General features: G+C 48.4%; 1 protein-coding gene across 2 annotated transcripts in view; it reads right to left on the reverse strand.

The window, feature by feature from the left end:
* Rgs9 (regulator of G protein signaling 9) overlaps nucleotides 1–25868 on the reverse strand; it is a 104211-nt gene that overhangs the window by 31838 nt on the left and 46505 nt on the right. For both annotated transcript variants that reach the window (XM_076543632.1, XM_006970472.3), the window contains exons 2-9: nucleotides 25541–25637; nucleotides 20942–20992; nucleotides 19628–19734; nucleotides 19376–19427; nucleotides 19068–19126; nucleotides 16969–17045; nucleotides 12522–12603; nucleotides 2909–2971 (exon numbers count right to left, since the gene is read on the reverse strand). In XM_076543632.1, coding sequence (XP_076399747.1) covers nucleotides 2909–2971; nucleotides 12522–12603; nucleotides 16969–17045; nucleotides 19068–19126; nucleotides 19376–19427; nucleotides 19628–19734; nucleotides 20942–20992; nucleotides 25541–25637 — 588 coding nt within the window. The remainder of the gene's footprint in view (nucleotides 1–2908; nucleotides 2972–12521; nucleotides 12604–16968; nucleotides 17046–19067; nucleotides 19127–19375; nucleotides 19428–19627; nucleotides 19735–20941; nucleotides 20993–25540; nucleotides 25638–25868) is intronic.

Consider the following 25868-nt stretch of genomic DNA (forward strand, 5'->3'; position numbering starts at 1 on the left):
CCATTCCTGAAATTCTAACAACTCGTTATCGTCTTCTTGTGGGGTTTCTCAAATAGCAACATGACTTGTTTACACATCTCATGGCCCTCAGGGCTGGGGACAATTGTCAGGGGAGGCTAGTGGGGTCAGAGCTATGCCTGAGAAGCCCGGGGATCCCTGCCAGACAAGAGAGAGAGAGGCAGAAGACAGCCAAGCAGAGAGCTGAGGACGAGGCAGCCTGGTAGGAGTCTACAGACAGAAGCGAAGTGTCCCACTGGCTGGGAAGACAGTGTAGACACGGGCAGCCTGGTAGGAGTCTACAGACAGAAGCGAAGTGTCCCACTGGCTGGGAAGACAGTGTAGACACGGGCCAGGCACTGAGAGCTGAGAGAGGGGCAGGAGCTGCAAACAGGGAACCCCAGAAATGGAAACTGACAAGACAGAGTACGCAGAAAAAGAGAGAGAGCAGGCAGCTGTCAGGAGAGTCAGGCTCTGAGGCTGGGGCCATCCGAGCAGATGCTTGTCTGCCTGACACTTCCTGAGCAGGGAGAGACAGGGGCGGGATCAGCCACTCCCAACTTGCAGGGCCCAGTGCAGAATAAAAATGCCCCTCCTTCAGAAAAAGAGAATCAAGAACGTGCATGTGTGCACGTGTGTGTGTGTGTGTGTGTGTGTGTGTGTGTGTGTGTGTGTAAGTGTCCTAATAAAGCCCATCACTTTGTAAGCTGACTTTAAAACTTAACTGAAACTAAACAGAATAATAGCAAAGACATGAGACCCCAGAACCCATCTCCTTCACAATACAATGACATGTTATGATGGCAAGAATAACACCTATTCTTAGAGTATCTCACATGCTGTATATTGTTCTAGACACTTCTATAACTGATCCTGCTTAATTTCATAAAGAACTAATAATGTTAGGTGCATTTTATAAATAAATAATGAGGCTCTAGTTCTGAATGGCCCAGATGCTTGGCCAAAAGTGGAAGAGCTGGGTTCTTTCCTAGGGCCTGGCTCTCTTCAGCATGGCGCTGCCTCTCCTCACTGGGCCACCGTGTGACCCTGTCCTGAGCAGCACTAGATGGCAGTGTAGCCCCTCCTGGGGTGAAAGAGGAAATGAGGCAGAAGGGTCAGTCTAGAGCATTACAGGGCTCACAGGTAGACTAGTGCCCAGTCTCTACCCAGGGTTCTCCTTGGAAGGTCAGATGTTCTTTGGAATGGAAGAGGGAAGTGGGGAGACATATGCATTTGACCTTTTGGATGCCCTCAAGGTATAGGAACTGAAAAGAAATTACATATACTAGGCCTGGCCCCAGCCCAGCCCCAATCCTCCCAGGGTTGGGCAGCCTTACCAACCAGTGGCCATCGTCTGCTGAAGCTGGCTACCCCAGGCCCTGGACACCTGCCAGCCTAACAGCCTCCATTCTCACGCTCAATGGGCTTTTGCCTCCGTTGAGGGGAAACAGATGTTGAGAATTTCCCCGTTCTCGGAAATGACCCTGTTCTTCACTGTGAGCTCTCTGAACTGAGACAAATAGCAAACCTCTGCCTTCCTAAGGCCTCGTGGAAGACACTCCAAGCTCTCTGTGACCCTCTCCTCTCAGTGCAGGAAAAAGGGGGAAATAGGGTCACCTGGTCATGAGCTACACTGCCATAACACTCATCCCCAGTCCCAGCCCCTCCCTGCACAGGGGACTTGGTGGACATCGTGCTGCTGGAGAGGGAAGGGCAGCTTGTGTGGCATTTCTTCTTACTGCTCCACAATGGTCAGTGTGCACACACAGGAGAAAGAGAGCTGGTGAGAGAGAGAGACAGACAGAGCGGTGAGTACACAGTCCAGGCAGAATGCATCAACATGAACCCGTCTGCTAAGCATCCAGTCTGGCCTCTGTTTCCCTGCTCAGAGCAATGCCAGCAGCTGGCACACCCAGGTTTTTGAAAGCTAGAAGGCACATCTCTTTCACTCCTGGGTGGCCAGCGGGCATGAAGATGCTTCCTTAGCGAGAAGGCCCATTGGCCACCCTCCCCAGAAGTCATCCAACCATGGCATCTACAATGAGATAGCACAGCTCCATGGCCACTCTCCAAAACAGACCGCGTGGAGGTCCTGTCTCGTCTCCCCACACCCCACATACATACAGCTGAGCCTCAGTCAGTCCCACCCACGTGAGAGCCAGTGACGTGCTTGCTGCTTCCCCCTCCCCCTCCTCCACAGGAGAGAGGTTTCCAGAGCAGTACATTAGCCATTAAAAAAACCCAAACTCTCCCACCCGGGTTCTGTACTTTACTCGATGATTCTGTCTCCATAGCAACTGAGCCTACAAGACCTTGGCAGTGATCTGCTATCTGACAAGAAAACGTGGAAGAGGCTGCTGGAAGAATGGCATCTGAAAGCTGGCTGATGTGCCCTAAATGTATCAAGGAAGGGGCATTTTGGACAGGAGTCCTAACAATGCCCCCTGGTGATGCTCTCTGGAGACTCTACGTCCCTCTCCACACACCACAATGCTGCTTTACCAGCTGCATCCTGCTCTTTCTCTCCCCCTTTCCACTTCCATTTTCCTCCCATCCAGACACACCCTTCCAGGTCCCCTCTCATGCCTGAAGCCAAGCCTTAACAATGACACACTGGGTTGAAAATCTTATTCGATTTTCAAAGTGTGAAATGACTCAGCCATCATGTGGCCTGCTCTATGTTCTTCAGTCATTCACTGTGACCACTCTCTTTCTAGCCAGGACCCTTGCAATGGCCGCCTCTTCCCCTGACCCTGATGCCACAGAGCCATATATCAGACCCTGATATCAGCAGCAGTCTCCAAGGAGAGATAACATTGCCTCACAGACACAGATAGATGTGTGGATACCTTCCCAACTTCAGAACCTTACCCAGACCCTGCCAAGAACACACCAGACATACCTGGTTTACCTTGACTTCATTTGGATTGGTCACTCGGTCCAGGCCATAGTCTAGCACATTGTTCATTCCAGGCTGAATGGAAGAAAACAATATAAGGTTCACCACAGGAAGAGTCTCTAGTTTCTGATCAACTTTGGATCCTGGCCAAGCTGCCAAATGAAAGACAAAGCTGAGATGGACTAGTGGTCTAGCCCACAAGGAAATGTGAAGGTGTATACACCCCCAAATGAGCTAGAGAGCTTTCCCAAGGCTATTTGATTACTACTACAGACACTCAGCACTCAACATAGTGGGAAGGGGAAGGGAGGGAGGAGGAGAAGGGAGAGGGAGGGAGGAAGGGAAGAAGAGGAGGGAGGAAGGGAGAAAAGGAGGGAGGGAGGGAGAGAAGAAGAGAGACAGATGGAGGGAGGGAGGGAGGGAGGGAGGGAGGGAGGGAGGGAGGGAGGGAGGGAGGGAGGGAGGGACAGATGAATGCCTTTCCATCACCATAGGAAAATGGATAGATGGGTGGATAGATGACAGATGGGATACATTGTGGACAGATAGATGGATAGATGGATAGATGGATAGATAACAGGTGGCATAGATTATGGATGGATGGATGGATGGATGGATGGATGGATGGATGGATGGATGAATGGATGGCACTGAAACTTGGTAAGGCTTCACTGCAATTGATACATGGACTCCTGATTCCTCCTGTGGGTCTCCTTCACCATACCCCACAGTTGCTGCCTGGGCTGGGTTAGAAGGAAGCAAGTAGTGTTTTAGTCATCCCAGCCCTGATTTTGCTGTTTCCCTGGTGTGCCAAACATCTAGAACAAAGGTTCTCAACCCATGGCAGGGTCAGACGACTCTTTCACAGGGGTCGCTTAAGACCAATGGAAAACACAGATATTTACATTATGATTCATAACAGTATCAAAATGACAGTTCTGAAATAGCAATGAAAATAATGTTATGGTTGGAGGTCACCACAACATGAGGAATTACACTAAAGGGTTGCAGCATTAGGAAGGTTGAGAAGCACTGTCCTAGAAGATATACTTCTCCCTGTATTCACTGGCCCAGCCGCCTGAGAAGCAGAGGTAATGCCTCCTACCTGACAGACACTTCTAGGATTTAGCAAGATGGAGTATGACACTGTCAACAGAGAGTAGTTATCACTGAACGAGGGCCTGGACTCGTTTACGGCCATGCATGCGAAGGTATAACCAAACCTGCGTCAGCAATCCTTGTCGGTTCCCACTTCCTCTGGTTAACCCCCCCTCCCCCCACCCGCCGGCACCCTGTCTCACTTGGCCTCTCTCACCGACTTGAGGCCAGCAATTGAGGTTTTTCACTTCCTTCTGTACAGGCAAGTGTCGGCACATTTTATTAATGAGGCTGACTTCATGCGGCAGGGAAAAGGCTCTCTCACCACCAGATCTGGTCCCATCAGCAGGATTGAAAACATTTTCAGTCAGCGGTAAGGCTGCTAGATTAAAATCTCGGACATCTGGTTAACTTCAGAAAAACACAAATAATTTAGGTCCCAACCGTTTTGGAGGAGTTGAGATATAAATTGCTTGGTGGTTGTTTTTTGGGGGTTTGTTTTTGTTTTTGGAGAATGGGGAACAGAGTCTTTACGTACCAGGTTTGCCTTGAACTCACAATGCACCCCAAATCAGTCTAGAACTCACAATTCTCCTGCCTCACCCCGAGCTTACAGGCTTATGTCACCATGCCTAGTTCCAATAGTTTTACACTTATTGTATATTTATATTAAAAACATAAAATAGACTTTGATAGAAAGTAAGTTCTGCTATAAACTATTTAATCAAAATAATTGTTGCTAAGCCAGGGAAGCGGCTGGGTGGGTAAAAGTGCTTACAACACAAGTCTGAAAACCTGAGTTCAATCCCTAGAACACATGTGGAAAGCCAAATGGTGTGGTGCACATCTGTAATCACAGCCCTCCTCCAGTGAGATGGGGGTGGGGGCAGATACAGGAGAATCAGCCAGAAGCTCACAGGCCAGCAAGCCCAGAGTACTCAACACAGTTACAGAAAGAGAGACCCTGCCTCAAAACAAGGTAGAAGGAGAAACCCAGCTCCAAATACTGTCCTCTGACCTCTCTGCCTCCTCTGTGGCAATTGTGTGTGTGTGTGTGTGTGTGTGTGTGTGTGTGTGTGTGTGTGTCTGTGTGTCTGTGTGTGTGTGTACACTCACACACACAACGTGAATCATTTTTTAAAAAATGGATATCTTGTATTCAGCTCACTAAATATGACATCCTAGCTCAGCAGGCTACCAAAGAGGCGAATGCTGGGCCTACAGACTATACAAGGAAGAGATGAAAAGAGAAACAGAAAACGTGTGAGAGGAGGGTGAGGAACTGGAGCTCCCACCCTCACCCTTACTGTTACCCATGGACCCTGATCAATACTACCTATGCGCTAGACCCTGGGCTAAAGCTTGAGAGGCTAGTGAGTATGACCTGAGACCCTTGCTTTGGGGACCCCACCCCCCAGAAGATGCAGGGAGGCATTTTCAGTCTTGGGGAAGGGGAAATCCCTTAGTAGTCACAACAAGCTAAGTGACAATTATGATAAATGTCACAAAAAGACAACACAGATGTCCTGAACAGCTCTCGAGAGGATCCAACCTCATATGAAGGAGAAGGGAAGGATGTGGCCACCAGACTAATGCTTTCACCTAATGGGCTCCAGAGATTTCCCCCTACATCTGCTACAGAGAAACCCCCACCAGCGTAACTGAAGATGGATTTCACATACAGGCGAACTTCCACGGTGTTTTGTCTAACACACCTACACACCCTCTCAACTTACATATCCATACTCATACACCCATACACATTTACACAGATTCATACCTGCTCACTGCACACTCGGAGCCCACCCCCACAGTGACCTACAGTCATTGTCCAGCTCCTTTCACAGGCACTAGCCGCCTCGGCAGCTTCATGGGGTCCTCTGCTCCAGGCTGAGATGGCTGTTTAGCTGGCCCCACAGACTATAGAAATTAGGCGGCCTGGGGCTCAGTAGTATTAAGTGCATGGTTGAAACCAGCTCCAAGGCCACCTCTGCTGCCCAGACTCATGGCCACATCTGGGCTTTATTGTTCTGCCACGCTCTCCAGTTCATGCTCACCACCATCCCCCAGCCCCGTAGACTTCCTCGCCAGCTCTACCAGACAGACAGACAGACACCTTCCTCTGGCTGTGCTCTCATCTTGGCCTCTCTGTGGGCAACAGCCCCTTAAGTCCCAGTTGAAGAGGCTGTAACTCCAACCACTGTCCTCTCCAAACTCTCCCAAATGTTTACAAGTAAGAGCCTCCCAGGTTCATTCATTCATTCATTCATTCATCCATCCATCCATCCATCAGGCGGTTAGTATGGTCTTGATCCTACAGCAATGACCACCAGAGCAGCTGCAGATACCCACTCTGGTCCATGGGTGGGTACTTAATTGAAGATTATCCAGAGCCCATTGTCAATGTGCAATAAATCAAGGCAACCAACCAAGGTGCTGCCAGCAGATGCCTTCTGCTCTGGGGTCTCCACACGGGAAGCCCTTCAGAGACATGTGAGCTGCGAGCTTCCTTCCCTCCTTCGATGGAAGGAGCTGTGAGCACCGGGTGTGACGTCTCAATTACATCCCTTGGGCATAAACAAAAGAAGCAATTTGCTAACTGCCAGGTCGTCTGACAGTGACATCAGCAGGAATCAGCATCCCAGGGTGGCACCAGGACGAGAGCCTCCTACCAGTCACTCATGTCCACTTTCTAATTCTCCTCCACGGGCCAACACTCTCTTCCCCCAAAGCCTCGGACCCTTTGGGCTCATGGGTCAGAGAGGATAAGCACAACACTACCTTGCTTTATAAACAGAGTAAAACAAGGAAAGAGAGGAAGAAAGATGAGGCTGAGATGAGGAGACGGCTTTAGATTGAAGAGTTGGAGGGGTCTGTTCTGAGCACAGCTCGGCTTGGACGTCACTTCCATGGGGAGGTGTCCCCTGGTGCCTAGTCTGATGCAGGATTCCTTCCTTCTGCAAGCTTGCCTGGCACTCTGTACGTTACTCATTCATTTGCATAATAGTTCTAGTCATTGTTTCCTTCACTGTCCTATAGTAAGTTCCTTGAGATCGTGAGCCGTGTCTATCCCAGCTCATAAGTCAAATATCCCCATTGCCTCAAGAACAACTAACATAAAATAAACATCTAAAAGTTACACTGTTTTTTTTTTAATGGCCACCAGCATCTATCAAGTGTCCCATCCTGTTTTGTGATACAATACTATATGTCAGACGATTTCCTAGGTTAACGAATGGCCTCTGACCATAGCCTTTTAATTGTTTCACAATGTCCCATCACCCCGGATATACCTTAAATTATTTTGCCATTCTCCAATATGGGGCATTTAGCTCAACCTCAGCAGGAAATGGAGAGTGGTTACTTTCTCTGTTGGTATCTATGTATGTGGCTGTAATGAAGACTGTTTAGTTGAATGTTTATTCATATGACAGCTTACCACAAAAGAGCCTTTCCAGAAAGGCAGGCCCGAGTAATGGACTGTACCCTCAGAAGGCACTGAGTCACTGGTGGTGCCCAGGTGGCCCAGTGAAGATGAAAGGAAACCTTAAGACAGTTTGTTCAAGAAATCATGTCTCAGGCTGGGGGTGTAGCTCAGCTGGCAGAGTGCTTGCCTAGCATACATGAAGCCCTGGGTTCCGTCCCTAGCACCACATAAATTGGGTAAGGCAAGTGGAATAGGAGTTCAAAGTCATCCTTAGCTACATGGGGAAGTATGGTGGTATTTCATTTGTACTGAAATGTGATTTTAATTGTATGTTAATAAATAAAGTTGCGGGGGGGGGGGGGGTCAGAGCTATTAGAGCCATAGCAAAAGCTGGGTGTTGGTGGTGCATGTCTTTAATCCCAGCTCTTGGGAGGCAGAGCTAGGTAGATCTCTGTGTGTTCAAGAATATAGCCAGCATTGGAGACACACGCCTTTAATCTCAATACCATAGAAGACCTGGAGGGCAACAGACAGTGACTAGGCAGTCATGTCTCATTGAAGGAGCTTCTTCAATGAGAAGGCAGAACAGAAAGTCTATATAAAGACACACAGGAAGTAGCTCCCTTTTCAGAGAGGTCTCTTGGCTTAAGAGGCTAGCTGCAGCAGGCGGGTAAGGCCCTTAGCTCTGATCTCTTGGCTTTCTTCTTTGCATTGGTTCTATGTTTCTTATTTAATAAGACGGTTGGTTTCATCTACAGGGAAGCCATTTCCCCGTGTTCATTTATATTGTGTGTATCATGCTCAGATCCATGTTTTGGACCCATGTCTGATCTCACCCTCTGCTAAGGATGCTTTTCTGGATGCCACATCAGACCACTGCCCTTTCTTCACGAGTGCACAGTATGGACGCAGTGATGTCTAGCTGGTATTACATGCCCAACACTTCTTTCCTGGTAGTCAAGGCCCAGTGAGGAATTGAAGGATTAAGAAAGAGACAAGTGAGGGGTTGGGGAGATGCCTCAGTGGCTAAAGCTCCTGCTGAGCACCCAGGTCTAGAGTTCAGACTCCAGATCCACATAAGTGATGGATGGGTGTGTCAGCCAGCCTACAGTTCCAGCCTTAGAAGACAGAGAGGGGGCCCCTAGAGCAAGCTGGATAGTGAGGCTGGCTACATGAGTAAACTCTGGATTTGACACATGCCTCAGCGAATGAGGTGGAAAAGCAACTGAGGATGAATCTGACGTCAAGCCCAGGCATCTACATGCACACATACACACATGTGCCCCCACGCCTGCAAATAGCAAACATATACAACACACGCGCACACACACACACATACACACACACACACACACACACACACACACACACACACACACACACACACATGTGCATGCATGCACACATGCACAATGTAAGCATACAAAGAATTGGAAAGAAAAGAAAAAAAGAAACAGACAAATGAACAAGTAAGCAGATTATCTGGTAGCTGTGGCCACGTCACACTCTAATCTAACAGGTGGCCACAGTGAGTCCGCAGAGCTCATGCTCAGCATCCACAGAACCAAATGCTTGGCTTGCCGTGGCTGGCTCTTTTCCCACTGCGCTGAGGGTTTGTTTAGGTCTCCTGGAGACAGTCTGGCAGTCTGTGGGCTCCAGGGCTCCCTAGGCTTGTCAGACAGATTGCTCTATTCCAGGCAGTGGTGTTCCTTAAACAGAACATTATCTTCCCTGTGCTGGCTTGCAAGAGGTGAAGAGTGTTCTAGGGAGTCAGGGACAGCAGACCCACATACAGTCCTGCTTCATTCCTGATGAGAGGGGCAGTTTTGTGTCCTCGGCATTTTTAAAAAGATATATTTACTTATTTTATGTATATGAGGCTCTATCTGCATGTACAACTTTATGCCAGAAGAGGGCATCAGATCCCACTACAGATCATTGTGAGCCACCGTGTGGTTGCTGGGAATTGAACTCAGGGCCTCTGGAAGAGCAACCAGAGCTCTTAACCTCTGAGCCATCTCTCCAGCCCTGTCCTCTGTATTTTCAGGCTGCCGCAAGCCTTTCAAAGCTTCACTCTAAACTAGGGTCCCCCATGCTAGCAAAGTAGCCAGGCTTGTTTGAACACAAATGTTTATGTTTACAGAGCATGGGTGACCCAGAAGGTTAGAAACAAACTAAAATACACAAGGACATCAAGTGACATTGTCACAAGAGGCGACAGGAGCATAGGACCAAGAGAGAGGGCTGCATAGTTAAGTAAGTATGTGGATTCAGATCCTCTAGCACACAGGAGATGTCTAGGTGGACAAATTACAGCATCCCTGAGCCTCAGTTTGTTTATCAATCAAAGGGGAATAACACTGCTTTCCACACAGGACAGCAAAGAGTAAATAAAGAAATGAAAGCAGAATGCTCAGCGAGACGTGAATTTTCAACTCAGATCTGGTGTGTTGATGATAGCAAGGGGGGTGGTGATGGTGGTGATAATAATGATGATGTGGTGGTGATGCTGGAGGCAGTGGTGGCAATGATGTGTGTGATGGTAGTGATGGTTATTGTGGTGGTAGTGGTGATAATGGTGATGGTAGTGGTGATGATGGTGATGTGTGTGTGATGATGATGGTGATGGTGGTGGTGGTGGTGGTGGTGGTGATGATATACGGGATGGTGATGGTGGTAGTGGTGGCAGTGATATGTGTGATGGTAGTGATGGTGGTGGTGGTGATAATGGTGATGGTAGTGGTGATGATGTTAATGTGTGTGTGATGATGATGGTGATGGTGGTGATGGTGGTGGTGGTGGTGGTAGTGGTGGCGGTGATGTGTGTGATAATAGTGATGGTGGTGATGGTGATAATGGTGATGGTAGTGGTGATGATGGTGATGTGTATGTGTGTGTGATGATGATGGTGATGATGGTGATGGTGGTGGTGGTGGCAGTGATGTGTGTGATAGTAGTGGTGCTGATGGTGGTGGTGATAATGGTGATGGTAGTGGTGATGATGGTGATGTGTGTGTGATGATGATGGTGGTGGTGGTGGTGGTGGTGGTGGTGGTGGTGGCAGTGATGTGTGTGATGGTAGTGATGGTGATGGTGGTGATGATGGTGATGGTAGTGGTAATGGTGGTATTAGTAGTGAAAATGTGGTAAGTGAAGGAAGTGATGGAGGTAAGATGGTATCGTGTTGACAGATATGGGAGGAAGGGACAAGGTCATGCAGACACCACATCATATGTACTCATGTATCTGGCTTACCCTGAGGAGGCTGAGAGCTTACACCAGGAAAACTAAGGAGGATCTGAGTGGTCTGTTATGTATTTCTTTCCTCTGGCCTTCTGGGTAAGGGGACCTAGGTGGGGGGAGGGGCCCTGTGCAGCTCATTGAGCAGCCTGACCAGTACTTTGTAAGGGCTGCAGCCATAGTGGCCTTCTCCTATCATGGGGTCTCTGGACAGACAAGGGGGAAGCATTCTCCACGATGAAAGGAGCAGAGTTCCCTCGGTTTTGGTGACACAGGGCACAGGGCCGTGTCAGAAAGCTAGTGTGAACCGGCCATTGCCCCTCATCCTCAGCAAGCGGCTTCTAGAACACGTGAGTAATGTGAAGTGCACAAAACAACCTCACTCCAAAGCTTCTGATGGGGAAGCACTGAGGCCCCAGCACTCTGAGCTCGGTCACCCACAACCAACCCCCAGGAACCTGTGTCAGGCACCCAAAATGTGGTTTTCCCCAGAGACAGAGATAAACCAAATAAGCTACTTGGGAATCAAGCCCAGAACATTCACTTCAGCCACGCAACATCCAAACCACGTACCACAGTGGCTACAGCTTAAGAAAAATCTGTTGGAAATATGCAAAGGTAAGTAAAAAGCCAGACTCTGATGGATTGATGTCGGGTTTTAGCACCATCCCTGACACGATTCGCTTCCTGTTCTGAGCATGTCTGGTCATTTCAGGAGGCAAGGTCAATAGAAGAGGAGGAGAAAGAACATTGGTTCTGAATGCTTCACTTTCTTAAATCTCTGTCACCTCTCCCACTTTCTGTCACCCTGAGGGGAGAGCATATGGACTTGACATTGGAGGAAACTGAGGCAGCAGAGATAACTCTAGTGGAATGCTAGGGAAGGATACTGCCACTTCCTAATACCGAGATGGGACAAGTTACATTATGGACAGCCTATCATTGGAGCCATTAGAAGTCCCAAAGTAGGATTAGAGAGACGGCTCAGTGGTTAAGAACACTGGCTGCTCTTGCAGAGGACCCAGATCCATTTCCAGCAGATGGCTCAGAAACATCTGCAACGCCAGTACCAGAGGATCCTGACACCCTCTTCTGACCTTCAAGAGCACCAGGCATGCACCTGGTGCTCATTCACACATGGAGGCAAAACATTCAGACACATAAAACAAAAAAGAAGTCCCAAAGCCAAAGAAGCAAGGCACTCCAAGCAATAAGAAGCTTGAAAGCCTGCTCCATCCTTCCATCCTCCTATCATTCCAGCTGCTGACCTGGACCAAGGGAGGATGAGACAGAGCTGCAGACACCCAGGGCAGCTTTGCCTCTGCAGACTGTCTGTCCTCACAGTGTTTTATTTTCCTCACTCGGAACCTGTGCTCCCAGATTTTCTTCTTATATTCTTTTCCCAAACGACAACAAAGATGGCCAAGCCCTCGTGACCAATGAGTTGATTCTGGTTGCTCAGAGAAGAGCCACACTTAACACTGGCAGACAAGCCGGAAGCACCCCACCAAGACACAGCACGAGGCCTCTTCATCCAGGTAGCCCACACTGAACAGATCCTGCTAATCCAATTTGAACCCTGGCAGGTGGGCGGCCAGAGGCAGCTGAGGTTAACTGAGTGCCAGAGAGTGGGGGAGCTCAGAAGGGACAGGGGAACCCTTTTCTGGAGGGGGGGTTCAGAAGGGACAGAGGAACCCAGTTCTGGAGGGGGGGTTCAGAAGGGCCAGGGGAACCCAGTTCTGGAGGGGGGGTTCAGAAGGGACAGAGGAACCCAGTTCTGGAGGGGGGGGTTCAAAAGGGCCAGGGGAACCCAGTTCTGGAGGGGTGGGTGTCAGAAGGGACAGGGGAACCCATACTCACCGGGCTCCGGTGCACCAGCCAGTATGCCTTCTCCTGGCAATCCAGTGCGTACCTGTCGGCCTTATTCCTTTCCTTGCCAGTCCTAAAAATAAATAAATAAATAAATAAATAAATAAATAAATAAATAAATAAATAAATAAATAAATAAATAAATAAATAAATAAATAAAAGCTATGTTCAAGGCCAGGAGCGCTTCGCATCTCTTGGTCTAAGATAGCTTGCCATGGACCACTTTCCCCATCTGCTCAAACAATTCCCGGGAGCCATAATGATAACAGAGTCAGCAAGCACTGCTAACATCATGCTTGTGCCCCAGGCACCAATCCAACACGCATTGGGTCATTTGATCCGAGTTAGTTCTCCCAGGGAACTTCCCAACCTCACAACCTGGTTAGGTCCCTTGTCTTGGTGGGGTCCTTACAGCTTGTCTGTCACTGTTAAGTGCCGAAAACTGAAGTGCTGAAGGCTCTTCTGAGGCTACACTCTCTCTGGGAGTCAAGGGGCTTGTTCTCCTTCTTGGGCTGCAATGATTTAGATGGTGTCACCAGGACCAGCTCCAGAATCAGACCAGTATTACCAACTTCACTACTGGAATGGGCAGAGGTAGGAGCCCCGGCTTCAGACTGGTTTCCTTGCTTTGACAAATATGACCAACATCGGGACAGGCAGGTACCAGTCCACAGCAGAGCTGTGACAGGGCAGTGGTGGTCTCAGAAAGTCTCCCTACCTGTTTGTCCTTCTTTGTCACTCCAGTGAGTTGGTGACAAGTCAGAGCTTTTTCTCAGCCCTGCTGAGGATGTAAAGGTTATCCTGTTTTGTCTAACCACATCCTCTGTGCCACTGCAGGAGGAAATAATGCTGGGCCTCCTCCTCCAGAAGGGAAGAAACACTCATTATTTTGCCAAGGGCACCATTCAGTCTCACTTCCAGGGCTAACTGTGCTCACATTTATTAACGTCTGCTTTTCCAGGCAACAGGCAACATGAGATGACGCACACACCCTCCTCACGACAGAGCCAGTGGATTTATTTCCCCATTAATGTTCTGTGAATAACATAATAGCATCCAGAGAGCCAGATGGGTGAGCAGTGCCATTCCAGCAGGGTGCTTTACCAACCTCCTCTGGAAATTAAATATAAACACTGTTGCCCCTATTCTCCCTTAACAACTTAATGGATTTTCCACCAAGTTAACCAGCCTGAGTCCTCAGGAGGATGGACCACAAGCAGCCTGAGGCTTGCATGGTCCCTACAATGCTAGTCAGTCTTGTCAACTGAGGCAGTCTCTAATGACTGCAGCAGGCCTTTCTGACTTTGCTCATCAGCATCTATGTGATACATAGGATGGCAGTAGAGCCGGGACAGATGCCATTCAAAAGAGCCAGTACATGAGGAATTCATTTAGGTGATCAGAGGACTTTTGTTCACAATAGCGTTTGTTTAACCTTTTATTCATTCATGGTCTCATTGATCTCCCACTATGTTCCAGTTACTGAGAGTCAAAACATGGCCCCAGCCTTTGAGTAGCTTTTAGTTCAAGCATTACAGGAACCCTCAATAAACAAATAGAGGCTTGCCTATGGTGTTCGGACTACGAGAAAACATTGCAGAAACTATGAAGCAAAAACAAGGACGGTCTCTATAGTGGTTCTGAAATACATCTGCATGCCATTTCCATCGGGGGAAGACCCGGTAGGGTTCTGTGCTGGCTCTCACCAACCGAGTATCAGGCACAATGTGAGCAGATGCTGAGGCTGGACCACAAAAGGAAGAGCGGCCACACAGCCACAAGAGGAGGAAGGCAGAGGGAGGACTCGGCATAACAAAAAAACGACCCCGTGGGCCAACCCAGATGGCCCACCTAGTTTTGTGGTGGGATCCTAAATCTGAAATCAGAGGCAGTCTTTAAGTCATGGAGTTAAGGGGAACCTGGTGTCTCAGAAGAGATGAGCCTTTTAGGAATTCCCCATCCCACAGCACCTGGAAGTGAAGAGAGGAGAGAATTTCCCAGGGACTCGGAGATTTCTCTAGAGCTGGTGGAGGAGGAAGTGGGAGACACTGAGAACAGCTGCGTGCTGCAGCTCCTGGAAGGGTTATGTCAGGGTGTGTGGGTGTCTGGGATTGTCCCACTTAGAGCGCACAAGTAGAGGAGGGCCTGGAGGGCTGGGGAGAGACACAACTCCATCTCTGTGTTCCTGGCACCAGCTTAGGGCTGGAACCCACTGGGAATGCAAACCTTGGTGCACTGAACAGAATTTAATCCTTCTAGCCGAACCAAGGCGACCTTTAACCTCTCCAAGCCTCAGTTTCCCAACTTAAAAGAGATAGCTGGCTGACACATTTCTGCTGCACTAATTTAAAATAAGATGGCACACGTGAACACCAAATGAAGCCTTGTAAACAAGTATTGATGGCATGTTAGAAGGTTCCCTCTGTCTTGCTTTGTCTCAGGTATGCCAGGCAGGAACATGCTAGTGTCTGAGCAATGAGAGATCTCTCACCAGTGCCCCGTGGGGGCATGATGGTTAATCTTTACTGTCAACTTGACTGGATTAGAATCACTCAGGAGGCACAGCTCTGGAGATGACCGTGAGGGCGTTTCTAGAAAAGTTTAGCCGAGGTGGGGAAACCTGTCTTGAGCATGGGCTGCACCATCACATGGGCTGGACTGACTAGAAGGCAAAGGCAAGCTAAGCACCATCATTCAGCTCTCTCTACTTCCTGAGTGTGGGTGCCATGTGACCAGAGTCGCCCTGTGCTCCTGACACCATGGACTGTACCCCCAAATTGTGGGCCAAAACAAACCCTGCACTTCCGTGAACTGGGGTCTCACTTCAATTCCTAGATTTGCATTCTGGGTCCTGAGGTCAGAGAAGGCATGCCAAAGCTGTGGGTGGCCTACAGTAGGCACAAACGTGTAAGACATGAACCCCGTAGGGCCTGCGAGGTGTTCAGGGGGAGAAGGCATTGCCTGTTCTACACTTCACACTCCGCTCCAGACACGGAAAACACCCACACAGGGTACTCTCCTGTCTCCTTCCTGCTTAGAACATCCCCCCTGTCCTCCTCAGCTCCCTCCCCCTTCACCCACCATCAACAGCCTTCCTAGCTAAAGGGTTCTGTCTGTTCCAGTAGCTCCCTCCACGAACCCTGCCACGTGACCCTTATCTCACAGTAGTGTGTCCTACTGTGTCACGTCTGCCCGGCACGCTGGACTGTGTCCTTTGGTCCCTAGCTCCAGCCTGGACTTGGTCACATGCGAGCTCATTATGGCCTGATATAATCAAAGGAAGCCGTGGAACGGGATGATGTGTCAGTTGGTAAAGTATTCGCCTCCCAAGCATGAGGACCTGAGTCTGATCCTCCAGAACCCACATAAAGAGATAAATATTTTTTTAAAAGCTAGTGTGGTTTCATGTCCTTGTCATTCCACTGGAGAGACAGAGACAGGCAGATCCCTGGAGTTCTCGGGCCAGCCTGCCTGGCTCACCTGGAACCAGAGTCTCAAGCTGGTGAGAGGTTCAGATTCAAATAATAAGGGGGCTGGCACCTGAGGCATCAGCAGGTTACCTTCTAACCTGAGCACACAGACACACAGACACACAGGCACACACACCACACACACATAACACATGCACAGACCCCCCACACACAGACACCACACACATATACCACACACATACATACATACCACACACACATACATACACACCACACACATACCACACACACACACACACCACACACATATACACACCCATATCACACACACATACATACACACCACACACACATACCACACACACACACACACACACACACACACACCACATACACCACACACACATATACACACATACCACCACACACACATACACACATATATCATACACACACCACACACATACACACATCACACACACAGACCCCACACACATACCACACACATACATACACACCACACACACACACCACCACACACTCATACACACACATCACATACATACATACCCTACACACATATACACATACACCCCACATACACACATACCACATACACACACATATATACCACATACACACCACACACATATACACACCACATACACACATACACACCACACACACATACACACCACATACACACACACCACACACACATACACACACACATACACACACACATACACACATGCACAAACACACCACACACACACATACACACTACATACATATACCACATACACACCACACACATATACACACGCACATACACACCATATACACACACATATACATACACCACACACACACACACAAACACACACACACACACCTCACACACATATACGCACATACTCCCAAAATTTAAGTGCAGTAAGACAACAGGAAAGCAGAAGGAGAGAGAGAGGCAGCCAGTAGACGAGACCTGTGACCTTTTCACTCACCGGTACTGCTCTTTGGCCTGCATGATGACAAAATCCCACTTGTAATTGATTTTTTTGTTCAGGAAATCATAATTTTCCTAGAAAAGAATAACAATGTGAGGACAGCAAGCCTTGCAGGGCAGGCCACAAACAGTGGGACACACACATCAAGTCACAAAGGACACCCGGGCTCTCCACAGCCCAGCGTCTCCCACAGCCTCACCTTCCTTGGTTTCATTTGCTTTGTTTAAAATAAATCTATCCCTCCCAAAAAAAGCCAGGTGGTGGTGGTACACACCTTTAATCCCAGCATTCAGGAGACAAAGGGAGGCAGATCTCTGAGTTCAAGGCCAGCCTGGTCTACAGAGTGAGTTCTAGGACAGCCAGGGCTACACAGAGAAGCCCTGTGTTAAAATAAATGAATAAAATAAATTAAATTATCCCAAGTCTGATGAGGAAGAAAGGAGGGGGGAGGGTTAGAGTGAAAACTAGATTCAACAACAGGACTCGAGAACACGGAAAGTGAGCTAGGTCTTGTGGTGCAGGTCTGTGACCTCAGTTCCTCAAGGGGCTGAGACAGGAGGATCATAAGTTCAAGTCCAGCCTGAGTAATATAGTGGGACCCTGTCTCAAAACAGAGAGAGAGAGAGAGAGAGAGAGAGAGAGACAGACAGACAGACAGACAGACAGACAGACAGACACAGACAGACAGAGAGAGAGAGAGAGAAGGGGGAATGGAATGAGGAGGGGGAAGGGGAGAGAGGAGAGGAGGCAGGAAGGAAGAAGGCCTGCAAATTGTGATGACACTATCACAATGAAATCCAACATTTTATGCTATTAATATATGCTAATAAAGAATTCCCAAGGATTACTCTGACTTGGTGTGATGCATGAATAAGTTTTTCAAGAATTAAAACTCATAAAGAATATTGCCCTCCAACAGATATATCAGCCTTATGTACTGGGTTAGTTTTTGTTTTAATTTTGTTTTAAATTTATACAACCTAGAGTTACCTGGGAAAAGGGAATCTCAATTAAAGAATTGCCTTGATCCGATTGGCTGTGTCACATCATCTTGTGGGATGGTTAATTGATGTATGAATCCCAGCCCACTCTGGGCAGTACTGTTCCTACACAGGTGGTCCTAGGCAGGTGATCTTGAACTATATGAGAAAACTAGCTGAGCATAAGCCAGAGAGAAAGACAGTAAACAGCATTATTCCTCTACGACTTGTACTTCAGTTTCTGCCTTGATTTTCCTCAGTAATGGACTGTAACCTAGAATGTATAAGCTGAAATAAACCCTTTCTTCCCAGAGCTGGTTTTTGGTCATGATATTTATCACAGCAATAGAATGAAACTAAGATGCCTTCTGAAGTTTCAGGCACGTTCTTTGGGAAATCTGGCCCACTCAGGCAAAAATGAAAGCCTTTGCTATTGTTTTCCACATCATAAATTTAAGTTCAAACATGTTGATGCAGGGCTGTGTGTTACCATGTATATTAAGTCATACCATTTGAGTATAACAAAAGGAACAGAGTAGCCACAGTGTCCCCAGTAATCACCAAGGCAAGGGCTTAAATTACAGCAGGAGAAAACTGAAGCCACACATGGAAAAGGATCTTTTCAGTAAGCTGTAAACAAATCAATGGATAGGTAGATAGATGGACAATAGGATGGATGGATGAATAATGGACAGGTGATGAATGGATGTGAATATACAGATGACAGATAATAGATGGATTAGTGATGGGTAGATAGATGTAGAAGAGTAGATAGGTGGAGGATGGATGGATGGATGGATGGATGGATGGATGGATGGATGGAAGGATAGATGGATAGATGGATGATGGATGGACAGATGATGAGTGGATGTACAGAAGACAGATGGATAGATAGATTAGATGATGGGTAGATATATGTAGAAGGGTCAATAGATGATGAATGGATAGATGGATGGATGGATGGATGGATGATGGAAGGATGAAAGATAGATGGAGAACAGATGCTTAGATAAACAAATGATGGGTAAACAGATGTAGTAATGTAGGGAAGAGAGAGAAATAGCTCATAACTACATTCACTCCATTATAAAACTCTACTTGGATATGTTTCTGTACCTTTTCATATTCTTCTAAAATCCCTTTCTTCTTGATATTTCGCTTAGCTAGATAGATGGCTGGAAAAGAAAGCAATAGCATTTTCCATCATTGTCATATTCCAAAAACCCCTAGGCAGCCAGAAAAGACATTCGGCCAACTAGGTTCCTTCCCCTTCCCCCACCCCAGCCTCCAGGGATACTTCCAATACAGATGTGAGCTGACATAAAGGTCACGATGACAGCTAGACAAATGTCACCCAAATACAGCATGCAAATGAGCAGTGTGGTAGGCAAAGGCAGAGGCATATGAGTAAATGAAGTATTTACCATAGTCTGTGTCTTCAGCTGGCCATTGCTGAGTGGGCCAGAAATATGGTGTCTACAAAACAAAGCAGGAAAACCATGGTTCCTCACTGGGCTGGGACCTCATGGATCCTCAGCCCTGGGATGAGAAAGATAACACTACTTTAGCCCTCTGCACCATTTCTAAATCCCTGATCTGTGAAGGTATAAGGCCAACTGGTAGATCTTCCCAAGGTCTACCTCACATTGCCACCTGAGGTCAAGGTCAAAGCTCACCTGAAACCGGTAGAGACTGCTGTCGGGCTTGAGGATAAGATTCTTGGGGTCTTGCAAAGGATAGATGTAGCCATACTTGACAATAAAGTTGCCCAGGTTCTGTGCCTCTGGGAAGAAGAAGTTTCCAGATAAAAGTTAAGAGCGGGGGCCAAAACCAGAATCTCATGGCTCAGCCCATCCCCAAAACTCCAAGAGAGTACTCTATCCTTCCAACATAAGATCTGAGGGCTGGAAAAGAGGTTCTTTTTTAAGAATTTGTTTGATTTTTTTAAATGTGTGTGTGTGTGTGTGTGTGTGTGTGTGTGTGTGTGTGTGTGTGTGTGTGTGTGTGTGTAGTATATGAGTGTGTGAGCAAGAGCATGTACATGTGTGTAAGTCAGAGCCAATGTCAGGTCTCCCCTATTGCTCGCCACCTTGTTCTTTTCAGACAGGGTCTCTCACTGAACCCTGAACTCATGGTTTCAGCTAGAGTAGCTGGCCAGTGAGCCCCCAAGACCTCTCCCGCCTCACCTCCAACTCCCAGGGCTGGGTTTACAGACTTGTGCTGCTTTTTACCTGAGTGCTAGGTGTCTGGATTCAGGTCCTCATGCTTGTACAGCAAGCACTTTATCCACTGAGCCCTCCTCTCCCCAGCCCTTGCCTCTGCTTTTGACTCTAGTTTTATTCACTAAGGCCCTGTCTCTCCGACAGAGATGTGAATTGCTTGGTGACGCCTGCAAAGCCTCCTGTGTTGTGAAATATTAGTTGAAGATGTGTCACATTCGTTTATGCTTTGGAATATTTGCTTAATGATGCAAAGATGTGTTGCATTCTCTTATGTTGCATTTGTTTAACTCTGTGAAGCTGTGTCACTTTGCCTGTCTAAAGCACCTGATTGGTCTAATAAAGAGCTGGACGGCCAATGGCTAAGCAGGAGAGAGGGACAGGCAGGGCTGGCAGGCAGAAAGAATAAATAGAAGGAGAAATCTAGGCTCAAGGAATAGAGAAGAGGGAGGAGCGAGAAAAGGAGGAGAGGAGGACGCCAGGGGCCAGCCACAGATTAAGAAGGAAATAAAGATATGTAGAATAAAGAAAGGTAAAAGCCCAGAGGCAAAACATAAAGAGAAACAGCATAACTTAATTTAGAAAAGCTGGCTAGAAACAAGCCAGGGTAAGGTCAGGCATTCTTATATAAGAACAAGTCTCCATGTGTTTATTTGAGAGCTGGGTGGCGGGCCCCCAAAGATTAAAAAAAAAAAAAAACTACACTCCTTTTTAGTTTCCCTGTAGTACTGCATGCACAGAAATCAGTAACTGCATAGGCCGAGGCCTCACCCAGGTTAGAGATCCAAAGGCGCTGGATGATCCACTGTAGAACATCACCTCCTGCAAAACAGAGCCGGATCTGATCAATGTCAAAGCCTCTTAACGTAGCCCAGGACTACCATGCTGTCCTCCATGCTGTATTCTCACTGCTCGGTGGGGACCCTGTCCCTGAGAGACCCCACCCATTCACTCCAATAACTCAGAACCATCCAGAGCCGCTGACCCTGACCCCACCAGTGGGGACCCTGTCCCTGAGAGACCCCACCCGTTCACTCCAATAACTCAGAACCATCCAGAGCCGCTGCGACCTGACCCCACCAGTGGGGACCCTGTCCCTGAGAGACCCCACCCGTTCACTCCAATAACTCAGAACCATCCAGAGCCGCTGACCCTGACCCCGCCAGCTCCGCAGCTTAACCTCCACTACACTGTCTTTTCTTCATTCATTTGTTCGTTTTTATTTTGAGGCGGAGTCTTACTAAGTCGCACAGGCTGAGTGTTAAATCACTGTGTATAGTCAATGTAGTCTTGAACTCATAACTCTTCTGTTTCCTTCTCCACATTCAGTCTTTACCTCAATCACTGTCCTTATCTTTTTGCCATATAATAATTTAAAGACCACCACTCATCAATTAAACAGTAAACAGACCGAGTCCAAATATTTGGGAAAGAAAAAATAGGTCCAAAGCCAGCTAGGGTTCTGAATGGAGTTTGGACACACAAGAGTGAACCAGAACCAGGGAAGGGAACTGAGGAAGGGGTGAGGCAGGGATGGCTCTCCTGCATTCAAGTCTCCAGGTACGGCACTCGGGAGCAAGGGAACGCTAAATTCAAACCTTAAAAGTTGGTTCGAAGGTGCTTTGATCGCAGTGGAGGAGGGAACCTATTTTAGTAATGTTTTGTAGGTTGATACCAAACCTTGGAAAATAGGATGTGGGCTCCCTTTGTACTCTTGCCTCAGGCCCTGCCAATCTTAGGTTCTGGAGGGGCACTGCACAGAGCTGAGACTTCGTAAAACAAAAGGCAGGAGAGGCAGGCGGAGATGAGTCAAGAGAGATGATGCACCCAGCTACCCATTCCGGAGTATTTAGGTTTATCTAAGGATGGAGACGAAATAAGTCCAGAGAAGTCTGAGGCTCCTGGAGAACCAGTGGGAGTTCTGAGCTCATTCTCAGCCCGAGGCCTCCAGCCTCATAGCCGGATGCTTCCTGTAGAAGAGCAGGACAACGCCAAAGAAAACAAGGTACCCAGAACCAACCCCCCAACTCAGACACTACTTGGTAAATGCCGATAACCACATTCCCCACATCCCCAGCCTGATTCCCAAAGGTAGAGAGTCCGGTCCCCACCTGCATGGGAACTGGACCACAAAGCATGTCAAAGGTCAGAGCTCAAGATCCTGTCATTAGCATCTTTGTGGCTAGCCAGTTATAAATGATACTTTCCTCTTTGGAGGTAGGGAAAGGATATTTCTTTTATAGCCTTCCAAAGAGGTCCATTTTGATCTACATGTACTCCCTAGACCTAATTATCTGACACAGTTATGGTTAAGTACGAACAACCTGTACCTCTTCCTTAGGTACTCTGTAGGCTGCGGTGGATAACCAAGCGTTGTTTCTGTGGGTACCCACACGCCACCACTGCTGCTTCCAACATCTTCACCTCCTGTGACGCTTCGCTATGACCTACCCCCTAGCTGGCTGCTCCAAAGCCACGTGCTTCATATAAAATCCTGCTTAAAATCCTAGGCCCGTGTGTGTCAACCAACATTCTGCTCCACGCCTCTCTCTTTGAAGGCATGCAGCTCGCAAGACCGCCTCAGGCAGACATCAGACTGATTAGCACTCTCCACTGAGGAGCCCAGGGCTTTCTCATCCGCTTAACTGCTTCCTGAAATAGACCAAATGAATCTAGGGAGCCACTAGCATCTGCACCACGGGGACTGCGCTGGCAGCGTGGCCGGCTGGCTGTGCGGGCTCCACAGCCGACTGTTCCCAGAAGCCCTGGCTCCTCCCTGCCGTGGAAGAAGAAGCTGGATGCACATTGGCTGCCATTGGCTCCGCCTTGGCAGGATGAGGGCTCCTTCCTCATGGTCTTTTTCTACAGGAGGGGGAACTCAAGTGAAGACAGGGCAGGCGGACAGCCCCACCCAAATCCAGAAACCACATGTAACCCATGTTCACGGAAGGAAACACACACACACACACACACACACACTGACATGGGATAAGATGGAGTGTAAGTCTCCAAGCCAGACTCAAATTCAAGGTCACTCACGAATGGGCTCAGTGCTGTGGGGACTAGTTCTCAATCTCTTCCTTGTTTCAGTACTGGGAATTGAACCTAGGACCTCACACACGTTAGGCAAGAGCTGAGCCACTGAGCCACAGCTACAGCCCTCTTGGAATCCCTTATGTATCTATAGCCCCATTTATAAAACAGGGGTTGTCATACCTACCCCTAACTTCACCCCGGGTGTTGACAGACACGGGGAAGGACACTGCTGACTTTCACAAACTGTGAATCAGCCGCCGCCGTGCTGGGCCCTTGAGCACACGCTCTCTTCCATCCCTGCCACCTTCCTCTCAGGCAGGGTTTTCTGTTGACACTTTACAGTGAGAAAATGAGAAGGGCTAGGAGAGGGGTACTTGAGGGATTAGGCCCCAGGTGCCCCACTCATGTCTAGGGCTCTTTGCCCAGCTAACTCAGAACTAATTCACGTATTTAGTGAGCTTTTGTTAGGCCTCCTTACACACACAGCCACTCCAAGCACCGGGGTTACCAATGAGCAAGATAAGAACCTCCCACTGAAGGGTCCTCTAGTCCAGAATTAGCAAATTCAAGGCAGAAATGACAGCCACGGGGATGCCTTCAAGGCCTCTTAAAACAGTAAGAGATAACCTAGGTCTCTCTGCCCTTCGGATGCCCAGGGCCACTCTGAGTCTCACCCTCCCTGAACTGCCCTGAAGTACTCCATCAATTCCTGGTTTTACCCCCAACAAGCCAGAGTGGGTCTTCAGTCACCTGTGTTGGAGGAACCCTTGACAATACACTGCCCTCATCCTGGTTTTCTCACTGTAACACGTGAACGGGGATCCCTACCTGAGAGAAACGTCTCAGGCGTGAATGAACTTGTGCTGCTCAGGGGCCCAGCACGCAGCAGATGCCTGATGAATGGCAAGATCATCCATCAGTGCTCTGTCTCCCCATGTCTGTTAGCACCCGTAAGAAAATTAGGATAGATATGATCACCCTAATGGTCTGTTGTTTGTTTCTTTTGTTTTGTTTGTTTGTTTGTTTGTTTGTTTGTTTTAAACAGGACACATTCAAAGCAATCAGAAGGGTGATGGGAGACAGCATATCTCTACAACATGAGGGCACCTTATACGAAGAATAAACAGTCACCGTGCTAGGGACTGCTCAGTTGCTGAAGGGCTTCTTCTCACACAAATGCATGAGGACCAGAGTTTGAGTCCCAAGGCCCATTTTGGGGAAGTTGTTTTGTTTTTAAAGCCAAGTGTGGTAGCAGGGAGGCTGGGGGGAACAGGCAAGCTCAAGGCCAGTTAGGGACCCTGTCTCAAAAAACAAGACGGAGGACGCCTGAGGAACAATAGCCAAGGTTGACCCTCTACATGTACGTGCAGAGAGAGCAGGGGAGGGAAGGAGGGACAGAGAAATAGTCAGGTCATGGGTAGGGTCAAGGGTGCAGGCTCACAAACCCCTGGCTCAGAGAAGCAGCCGGCTTCTGCAGGCAACAGGCCTTGCCATGACGTCTTTACGACAAAACCCGATCACAAAGCATGGGTAACAGAGCAAGCAAAATGCGTTCTTATGCTCACGCCCAGCACCCCACACACACTACTCTCTCCAAGTGATGCTCTGGAGTATCCTTAAACCCTCATGCCAGGAGGAACTGGGGGCTCTGTCTGCATGGGAAAGCTCAGAAGGATCTGAGTATGAATTAGAAGGGAGAAGGAAGACAAAAGCCTTGGCTTCCCGGCCAAACAGCAGTAAACATTTCAGTCTTGTAAACCTAATGCCGTCTGAGCCCGGCCATAGATTTCACCCTTGCAGCTGGAACGGCAAAGCAGCTATAGCTCACACATGACAGAAATAAAGCTTTACTTATAAACACAGGCCGTGGGCAGGTTTCTATTGCTGTGATACAAAAACACGGTAACCAAAAGCAGCTTAGGAAGTAAAGCGTTTATTTGGTTTCTATATCTCAGGTCATAGTCCGCTGAGCAAAGCCGAGACAGGAACCTGGAGGCAGGAACTGAAGCGGACGCCACGGAGGAGTGCTGCTTACTGCCTTGCTCCTCACGGCTTGCTCAGCCAGGTTTCTAATACAACTCAGGACCCAGGGGTACCACTGTCCCCCTCCATTGGCGGAGCCTGCCCCTATCCATCACTTAGAAATGCCCTATCAACTTGCCTGCAGGCGGTTTCTTGAGTTTCCTCTTTCTAGCTAACTCTAGCTTAAGCCAAACTGACAAAAACAAACAAACCAAAAATAATAAACCAACCAGGCCTGCATGTGTGCTCGAGTTTGCCAATCTCCCTGTGGGTTTTGTTTCAAGTCACAACCAAGCCACAAAGCCACATCACCTGTCATGGCGTGGGGGACGCTGGTGACCAAGACCCTCTGGTTCTGCATTCTGACTCCCGTCTCTGGGTTCTGCATGTCCTTCACCAGTGCTTCAATCTGCAAGACACAACAAGAAGAGCCCGCTGAGCGGGAAATTCATTCCAGGAGCTTTTCACAGCATGAGCAGAGTCCAAAGGCGCAAAGGGGAGCCGGGGGCTCCCAACCTGGTGCAGGAGCCAAATGGGCACCGGGCAGCTACGGTACAACCAGAACTACATGTATGCTCTGTAAACAGATGCCTCCCTAGCCAGAAGGCCATAAAGGCATGGATTCTGACCCAGGGAATGT

Source organism: Peromyscus maniculatus, chromosome 8 (assembly GCF_049852395.1).
Source record: "Peromyscus maniculatus bairdii isolate BWxNUB_F1_BW_parent chromosome 8, HU_Pman_BW_mat_3.1, whole genome shotgun sequence".
NCBI classification, from domain to species: Eukaryota; Metazoa; Chordata; class Mammalia; order Rodentia; family Cricetidae; genus Peromyscus; species Peromyscus maniculatus.